At 30.7% G+C, this 9,902-nt stretch overlaps 2 protein-coding genes across 8 annotated transcripts; one reads left to right on the top strand and one right to left on the bottom strand.

Annotated features, from left to right (window-relative positions):
* Positions 1–18: 18 nt before the first annotated feature.
* Positions 19–4,922, bottom strand: LOC106791147 (ras-related C3 botulinum toxin substrate 1-like). 4 transcript variants are annotated; one of them, XM_014756576.1, is made up of 4 exons: positions 4,620–4,922; positions 4,004–4,313; positions 3,074–3,285; positions 19–2,992 (listed from the first exon to the last, which is right to left on the bottom strand). In XM_014756576.1, exons 1-4 carry the CDS (start codon positions 4,905–4,907, stop codon positions 2,690–2,692), a joined length of 1,113 nt encoding a protein of 370 aa, XP_014612062.1. In that variant the 5' UTR covers positions 4,908–4,922; the 3' UTR covers positions 19–2,689. The 4 variants fall into 4 exon arrangements, with proteins under 4 accessions (XP_014612062.1, XP_014612061.1, XP_014612063.1 ...); XM_014756575.1 differs by having other exon boundaries at positions 4,004–4,336; positions 4,604–4,922; XM_014756577.1 differs by having other exon boundaries at positions 4,004–4,336; positions 4,620–4,710.
* Positions 4,923–5,105: 183 nt separating this feature from the next.
* LOC106791146 (phosphatidylserine decarboxylase proenzyme) lies at positions 5,106–7,613 on the top strand. Of its 4 annotated transcripts, none has more exons than XM_014756571.1 (6): positions 5,106–5,191; positions 5,574–5,790; positions 5,867–6,134; positions 6,225–6,458; positions 6,542–6,833; positions 6,914–7,613. In XM_014756571.1, the coding sequence occupies exons 2-6, from the start codon at positions 5,708–5,710 to the stop codon at positions 7,321–7,323; spliced, it is 1,287 nt and encodes a 428-aa protein (XP_014612057.1). In that variant the 5' UTR covers positions 5,106–5,191; positions 5,574–5,707; the 3' UTR covers positions 7,324–7,613. The 4 variants fall into 4 exon arrangements, with proteins under 4 accessions (XP_014612057.1, XP_014612060.1, XP_014612058.1 ...); XM_014756574.1 differs by having other exon boundaries at positions 5,872–6,134; XM_014756572.1 differs by having other exon boundaries at positions 5,117–5,191; positions 5,562–5,790.
* Positions 7,614–9,902: the final 2,289 nt, after the last annotated feature.

The following is a 9,902-nucleotide window of genomic DNA, read 5'->3' on the forward strand; positions in this document are numbered from 1 at the left end:
TGAAATAATATGTACAAAAATATTATTCACTTTATTATACAGATGATGTTGATAAGCGCTTAATATTATTAATTATAATATTTATATATATATTTATTTATATATGTAGGCTCTTCAGTCTAATATTCTTTGTTACGCTTGCACTATCTGTTGTTAAATATGATACACATATATAAACACGTGCAATAATAATGACAATTAATAATGATATTATTTACAATGATTAATTTGTAATAAACGATAGGAATACTATCAAAATTGTACAGCAACGTATTTGTAATAATTAATATATCAAATACGTATGTTTAATAATTAACATACTCAAAAATTGTATAACTATGTCAAAGTTTTGAAACTTCTACTTGTAAAAATGTTTCAAAAGTATACACATCCGATTACTGTTATCGGAGATTATAACATTTACAGATATGGAAATATACAAAAAACGTATATCCGAAATATAAACGTTTATCAAACAATTCTCTAATTTTTCACTAAGTTTTTAAGACGATCAAAATATTTTTGTCCATAAGTTTTTTCAAATAAGCGATCAAAAAATCTTCCTTGGTAACTACCTAATTAATAACTTAATATTAAATGTAGTTGACAATTGTTCGAATATATATTATGCAATTATCGTATTCATAGATTGTGCTTTTGATTATTATTAATGTGATGTGTGTTGTGATGCTTAAAAACAATGTAGCTACCATAAATTAAAAATTTCTTGTTACCACTTCTATTTTGATTCTTTGCAAAATATTAATGCAAACATATAACAAAATAAACAATTATTGTTAATGAACACCAATTACACACACACATATATATCTATTATAATTTCTGTAACTATATGTGTATAATTCTCTCTCTTTTTCTTTATAGTAATACAAAATACAATAAAGAACGTTTAGTATTACATGCATACGATTTAATAGTTTAGAATACTAATTCTTCCTACATCATATGAGCAAAGAATAATAGGACCCATGAGCACGAATACTAAATCTGTTGATTTATTGCATAGAAATAGTCGTTAACTTCATCGAGTATTATTAAAAATACTGATGATAACTTCGATAAAGAAATAAGTCACTTTTTATTAAGACTTCTTAAAGCATTCTGTTAAAGTCTTCGTACACTGTATTATATTTTGAATATTATTTAAAAGCTGTTATTATATAGTCTTCCAGCAGTATCGCAAATACGACCAATATTTTGTACGTATTGGGTACATATTGTTAGGTCTGTAGATATTTTTGATCTACAATCACAGACAGAATGTGAGCCTAATGCTGCATGCACATAACAAATAAATCATTAAAAAGAAAAAACCGAAAAATAGTTTAGTCTTGTATATAAATTGGATTCAAATTTAACCATTTGAGTCAAAAATGTAGTGAATCTTTTTGACATGAAATCTGATGAGCATGATCATTTTGCTTGGGACTCAAATAGGACTCAATATATATATATTAAAAAAATGTTCATAAAATTGTCTAAAAAATTAATTGCTATGCGCAAGTAAGGTACTCTTAGGCACTGTTACAAGAATTTGCCAAAAATGTTTCTAGCCTTTCCTGTATCTAATATGAGGACTTAACGCAAGCGTAACTATATTCTGTAAAAATTCGTAATACTATAATTAATTTCGTAGAATAGTTTTTTTTTTTTCGTTATTCATACTTGTGTCTACTAAATATTATTAACAACGTACATTACTTATAACACGAACGATGCATGCTATAATCGAATCGGATACAAAATATATCGATCACACTTTTGATCTAGTAGTCCGTTGTTAGCTGAATTTTTGTTTACTATTATTACATTATTATAATTTTTAGCAAAATTGTAATTCCCAGAATTACGACAATTCCTAAAGTGTTTTTGTTTGTTCATTGTTATTATTGAAAATAATAACAATTTCGAATATCATTAATAGGATGTTTTTTACTACCTTCTAATCGATAATGATCATCATGGTTGACTCGTGTATATGATTCAATATAAATACGATTAATGCAAACAATTTTTCATTATAAATAATTTATCTATATAGTATACGTATCTTTTTTTTTAAAAAACAAAAAATAAGAAACTGCGATTTCACTATGCACAGACCGATATTTGTCTAATAATATTTAAGTTTTATAAATGTGATGTTATTTTGATTTTTATCATGATGCTTTTATAAAAACTACTTCGATATATAATGAAAATGACAGTTCTTTTAGAATAACGTTATATTAAAAGTCTTTCAAATAATCATAAATAAAATGAAAAGTTAATGCAGCTTAACTTTTAATTGTTGCCTCACGCGATACAATATAAACAATTCAATGACAATAACAGTTTGAGTGCAACGAATCTTAAAAATAATTAAAATAATAATAATAACGTCCAAGAATCACGGATTATAGAATCACGGATATAAAATCACAACCAGCGGAGCTGCCAATTACGTCATACACTCTAGCAAAAAAAATCTAATTAATATTATAATAAATTATGCCGTGCGACGGGCTCGAGGAATTATTCCAGGACTGATCATTTATGGTCTTAACAGTCGAGTTACAAAACTGTAATAAAGTTTGTAACGATACCATTAAATCCATGGATGATAGTTCAGCAAGGCAGCTTATGCTTACGATCACAGAGTCATTCTAGAGAGTCTTAAGAATAAAATCTACGTATCGCTTGACTGCGGTCTTTCTAAACAACATAACCATCTACGCCATAACGATGGTGGTTTTCGACGTCTGCATATTATACCAATACCTTCACGTCTAGCATTGAGAGCACTAACGATAGCCTGATCAAAAGCCTCTTTTAAGTCGTGATGCGTTAACGCCGATGTTTCCACATAACTTACTGCACCTAATCGTTGAGCTAATTGATGACCTTGAGCAGTTGTGATTGGCGCTTGACCATATCTTGCTAGCTGTAGCATCAAACGTACATCTGACCTTAGGTCACTTTTTGTTCCTACCTACAAAAATAAAACAAAAGATCATTTTATTATTACAATTATATTTCTTGTTATACAATCAATAATATCAATTTAACTTACTAAAATTATTGGAGCATTTGGGCAGTATTTTTTAACTTCGTTGATCCACCATGATGCAACGCTGTGGTAAGAAGATGGGCATACAACACTAAAGCATACTAAAAATACATCTGTTTCTGGATAGCAGAGGGATCTTAAAGGATCAAAGTCATCCTGTCCTGCGGTGTCGCAGAGTTGAACGTTTACTGGTTGTCCATCAACATTAACCACAACTAAAATAGATTGTTAAAAAGACATTAATATTATATTCTAATTAATAAATAATTTCTAACATTGCAATGACAATAAAAATTATTGGAATTTCCTTAAAGTGTATAACAATAAAATGAAGAAAACAAATTACAAAGATTATTTAAAAAAAAAAAAGAAGAAAAAACAATGCAATTAAAAATTCATATTTAAAGAAAAGTATTATTATAACAAGTATAACGATGAAAAAGCAATCATCGATTTATCATTAAATGATATGGCCATTTATGAAGAGTACATTAAAGAAAAATTTATCTAACTATATCTCTTTTAACACTATTTTATCATATCGACGAGGAAAAGATAAGAAAATTGCCTCGTTGAAGGAGCGTTGTCATTAAAAATATCGAGACATCGATCTCTATAATTATCGATGCGTGAAGGATCTGTGAAAATATTCAAATGAAAATATCGCCCGCGTTTTCTCTCACGTTCCATTTAATCGTTGTTACGTGTGAATCGTTATTAGAAAGATTCGTGTAAAAAAAATGATAATAAATAATAAATCAAAATAAAAAAACATTTGATCGCGCGAGGAAAAAACTAAGAAACGCGGAAAGAAAGAAAACTGCAATAAATAAAATCAAACAACGGATCATCGTCGTCGTCGTCGTCGTCGTCGTCTTGTTTCTTTTAGGTTTCTTTTTTTCTATTTTAAAAATCGTATTTTAAACGTCGTACCTTTGTAATTATCAAAAGCGGTGGGCACGTATTCGCCAGGAAATCCATTTGTCGAGTATGAAACAACCAAACTAGTTTTGCCAACGGCACCGTCTCCTACGAGGACCACCTTGATTCTCCTATCGGTCGGAATATTAGCACCGTTGCTATCGTTGTTACTCCCGTTCGAATTTAGATTCTGTCCGTTCCTTTCGGTAACTCGTTTTACTTGCATCTGCATCATCTGGCCTCCCTTCAGCAACGGTTTCGTCCAGTTCGCATGCGAGGACGGCGGCATTGTTTCACTCTTTATTATCCCAAATCCGCGGCCCTTCATGCGCGCGTAAAAACCACCTTAGAGAATATTATTATAACCTCGCGAATAACAAAGTAACAGAATGAGAAAGAGTGAGAAGAAAGAGAGAAAGAAAGAGAAAGAGGGTAAAAGAAGCAGGAAGAACAAAAAAAAAAGAGAGAGAGAGAGAGATAGAGACAGAAAGAAAGAGACAAAGGCAGTTGTTAAGGTAAGTATATAAAAAGCGCGATAAAACGCGACACAAGTTTATGGTATACGCGTAAAACAATATAAAATAAAATAAATCGTGTCCTATCTTAACGCACAGTGATGAATTTTTACCGCAACGAGGAGCCTCGATACTTCGAACTCGAATGTGTCATTTTTTGACGTCGAACAACCTGCGCCGCCGCCGCCAGTGGACCAACGACGTGCTGCTCGTTCGACCGTGCTGATGTCTTGCTGGAACTGCTGCTGCTGTTGTTCAACGTTAATGGCACTGTTGCTTTTACTGGTGGGGATGATACCACTGCTGTTGCTCTTCTTTTCTCCTACCTGACGTTTATATTTGTATTCGTGTGTATCTGTATTGCTACACGCGATATCCGATACCTCATTCCTTTTATACATGTATATTTATATATGTGTATGCATGTGTGCGCGTGTGCTCATATTCAAACTGAGAAACGTGTGTATAGGAAATACCAGGTAACGCGAACGTCAGAAAACAATGGATAATGCACTACTACTGTCGACAACAGCAGACAAACTGGGGAGGAAAAAGAGGAAGAAATGTATCCACCTGCCGCGCCGCGGAGCCACCTGTTATATTACCACCTTCTTATGCCAACATCAGCTGCTCTCTGGCACGCTCCTCCTATGACGTCTCCGTATTACCGCACACCACTGCGCAGGTATACATTTACAACCTGCGCCCTCTTTCCTCCCTTTACTTTTCCTTTTTTAACCCTCTCTAACCCTCTCTCTTTCTCACGCGTGCGTCTTTATGAGTTTGTAAGGGAGAGAGAGAGAAAGAGAAAGAGAAGTGGAGGGGATAAGAGGGCAAAACGTGCTAAACGGGATTCGCGCGTTCAAGTTAATCACGCATGCGTAGTCATCCATATTTGTCGCGCCATTGGAACTTTTTTTAATATACTTATTATTTATTCTATCGTTGCGTGTCGGATGATTATTCTTATAGAATTAATTATATACCTTCTTATATTCTTATCCCCTTTGTTTGCATTCATGAATATCCGTGAGAATGGATTATGAATTTTTCAGAGTGTTTTTTAGGTTATAGAAACTAGCGCACTGACGTTTCTTTCACTATTAAAACGAACCTGAATTACATGCAAGTTCGATCGAGGTAATTAAAGGAGCTTCTGTATATCAGGGATACCGATATTGGAGAGCTTTAATAAAAAGAAATGTGTGCTTTTAATTTGAATATGCGACGCCTGGTGGCAAGTTCGTGGAATTTCCCATACTTAAGGCTGTTTCAACATGGGAGGTATGTATATATCTGGGGAGGTTAGGATAAATAATTTTTTAATTGTTGATAATGTTAACATTAATCTCCGTTTCAGAAAAGAATACAATCGGAACATTATGCGTGACTCAAGAAATTTAGTGCAGTTGGGAGGAGGACAAAGGATGTTAAAAAGGAACGCATCACATGCAACCTCTAATCAAACACAAATAGCATCCAAAATTACTATTATGGGAAAATTGAAGTTAGTTATTCCCTTGGGAATAGGTGTTTCTTTGATTGCTTTTTTTCAATGGAGGCATCTTAGGAAAAATAGACATACATCAGACGGTGAAGTCGTTCAAGGACCACTAAGTGATTTTATAGTACGTATTTATAATATATTTACATTTTGATTAATCAAATGAAAATTTGACAGTTGCATTTGTAAAAGTAAATGTTCTTTTTGCGTTAAGGTAAATTGCTACTGTTGCCTTCCGTTAAGGGTAACAAGTAGAATATGGGGTTGGATAGCTAATAGAGAAGTACCCATTAGTTTAAGACCAGGTATATATCAATGTTATGCAAAACTTTTTAACGCTGATTTGGAAGAAGTAGCCGGCGATTTGTCAGGATTTCCAACTTTGGTAGACTTTTTTGTAAGACCGCTCAAAGAGGAAGCAAGACCTATTGCTAAGAATTCAAATATGGTAATTATACAAATATTTCCCATGTATATATATATCTTTTATATTTTCTATAATATAATAATTCAAATATATTTGATATATAGGTTTCCCCATCAGATGGTACAGTGCTCCATTTTGGACCAGTAACATCTTGCAGAGTGGAACAAGTCAAAGGAATGACATACGATCTTAGGCATTTTTTAGGAGATGTTGATCTTAAAAGGTCTAAAGAAAAAGTAACATATACGGAAGAGGACAATAAAAAATATGTGAAGAGTCTTTTAAAAAATCCAGATAACCAGTTGTACCAAGTAACAGTTTACTTAGCACCAGGCGATTATCATCGTTTTCATAGTCCAACCGATTGGGAAATTAAATCTCGAAAACACTTTCAAGGTAACGTTTTATCTCATTCATATTAAAAATTAATTAATAAAGTATAATTATGTATAACTAACGACGTATCATTTTTACAGGTAAATTATTGAGCGTCAATCCAAAGATAGCTAGCTTTTTACCAGATTTATTTTCGCTCAACGAACGCGTGGTATACATCGGTAAATGGGCGGAAGGTTTTATGGCTTATGCAGCAGTAGGAGCGACCAATGTTGGTTCTATTAAAATCTATTGCGATAAGGAATTAACTACAAACAAACTTATTTGGCCGAAAATGAAACGTTGGAAAGATGCTAGTTTAGATTGTACTCATATATCCAAGGGACAATTATTTGGCGAATTCAGAATGGGATCTACAATCGTACTTTTATTCGAAGCACCAAAAGACTTTCAATTTTGTCTTAATATTGGACAAACCATAAAAGTTGGTCAAGCGTTATCCCATTGCGTTGTTCAATTGGATGAAAAATATGTATCCAAAAGTTTATGATCATTTATTACAAATATTTTTTCTCTTTAGATAAAATCTATACAAGACTCGATGTATACAATAATATTAATAATAATATATATTACGTGTAATTCATGTAATTGTAAAATGTAAAGATTTATATATATTATATATATATTAGATATATAACTGTAGTAATACATTTTTAATGCGTACTGAGAGAAGAAAAAAACTATTTGTGAATTATTTACAGATTGTTTCCTATGTCTACTGTGATACAATCATATATAGGAATTATGTTTCATATCCAAAATATATTCATTAAAATTACTTATCGATGTAATACATGAAAAAAAAATACGAATCTAACAATTATTTATAATATATATCAATGTGTAACTGTTTTTATATAATATATCTTTAATTAAAAAAAAAAAAACAAAAAAAAAAAAAAAAGGAAGTAAAAAGAAATATAATTTAGAAACCAAAATTATTGTAATTTATTCCAATAAAAACGCGCACGATATATTCTTCATAGATTTAATATATATCAAATATAGAAATAGTATTATTTCGTGACCATAAGTTTTCTCTTCGCTCGATTTACCTGCGTTAAACTCGGTTTAGAAGCTTTCAAAGCTGTTGAGAAGCCTCACAAAAGGGACATCGTGGTCTTATTAGCTGTTTTGTTCAGATATTCTATGAATTTACTTGTACATTATGCTAATTTCATTGTCATTGTTATTAAATTATTGTATTTTACTTTATATTTCATTGTTTCAAAAGAGATATAACGTTTAATAATAATTTAAATCCGGGATTAAAGGTAAACCGAGCGATAAGTTTCGATGATATTTTTAAAAGGTCGGGTCACATTTATCTCTCTCACGAATATAAATAAACGTATAATTTAATAAAATTTTAAATAAACATATTTGCGAAGATAAGACGAAATAAATAATAAAACGATACGTGTGTTTTTATTAAGAAAAAACAAAAAAAAAAAAAAAAAAAAAAAAAAAAGAAACACTTCGAAACACTAACTAGGTGAGTTGTTTTTATCGGTTTTACACGCGTGTGTATTTCCATTTCTGAACTCATTAATAAAGCAGCATAATCGTATAGAGAAACATTGTCCATTGTTATTCGAAGGACGATCAATTTTTTTGTTGTCCCATTACCAGAGTTATCTAGAACGCTTATTGTTTTTACACCCATAACGTTGAGAACGAAACGGCCCTATCCCTCCTCCTCCTGTTGGATGGTCATTTTCAAAGAAATAAAATTTTAGATGAAACACACTCGCCATTTATTTCACACAGGGGCACGTAGAAAATTGATTATTCATTTATCGAACGATTATAGTTTAGTTTCTTTTTATTTTTCTATAATAATAATAATAATAATATATATATATACATTGGTCAAACGATAGAAATTTATTTTCTTCGTGTATATTTTTTTTTTTTTTAATTACCCTTATTTTTTATTAATCTTCTTTATTTAAATCTCAATTTTTTTCTTGACGCGTTTTATTAACGTAATTATAGATGACTTCTTAACTTTATATAAAATGTTGAAATCGTGTGCGTTTGCTATCGCAAAAATATGATTGATCGTTTGGAAAAGGGTCGTAGTAACTGCCGTACCACCACGCGTCTCATTATTATCAGATAAAATTTATGACTTGCAATCGAACCTCTGTGTGCCATTATTTTCATTTTGCTAGCAACCCAGAGAGAACGATAAGAATACTTTGCTAGTGTATATCCTAAACTAAAAATAATTCGATTCGATCGAAAATAGAATGAATTTAATTTGTTTATTTGCAACGTAACACGTGTTACAAATCTTTTAATTCAAGAAAATTGTCGCGTTGTATTACGTTATTATTTAACAAACAAACAAACAAAAAAAGAAATACAAGAGTAATGTAAAATAAAATCATAAAATTATATTTACAAAAGAGAAATAAAATATTCGCATTATTTCGTTGATTGTTTTACGAGAAAATGTAATAATTTGTTAAAATTATTATTATTATTATTTTTTATTAAACAAATAAAATTTCGTAAGTGTGTATTTTTTAGGTATCGTGTTTATATCTTTTCTCTCTAGTGTGGCGTGAAAATTTTCTTTTTATTTATATCAGATCGTACAATAAATTTGAAGAAACGATTATCGTTGATCGTTACCAATACGATTTAGTATTATCAAAATAGGCAGGAAACACAAATAAAGATGCAAATAGGAAGAAGAAGAACTTGCCAAATGTTTTTCCATGATACTTCTCTCCTTCTTCCATCTCCTTCATCGATGTTTTTCGTTTACAAGTTAGACAACTATTTTTTCTCTTGAAATAATATTCGACCATTAAATCGAACCACTTGGTTTAATGTAATACAACTTTTCTCGTTCGTTTCAAATAATAAATTCGAGACTGTAATTTTGGTTTCTATTGAAAATTGACTATTAAAACAACAACAAAAAAATGTGAATAAATAATTCAATGGTCAATATATAAAAGAAAAAAGAAACATACATTGTTTATACGAAATAACATTTACACATACATATGAAATGCATAAAAGTATTTTACACATATATATATATATAAT

The sequence above is a fragment of the Polistes canadensis genome, unplaced genomic scaffold (assembly GCF_001313835.1).
Source record: "Polistes canadensis isolate GaletaPanama2010 unplaced genomic scaffold, ASM131383v1 scaffold_287, whole genome shotgun sequence".
Lineage (NCBI taxonomy): Eukaryota > Metazoa > Arthropoda > Insecta > Hymenoptera > Vespidae > Polistes > Polistes canadensis.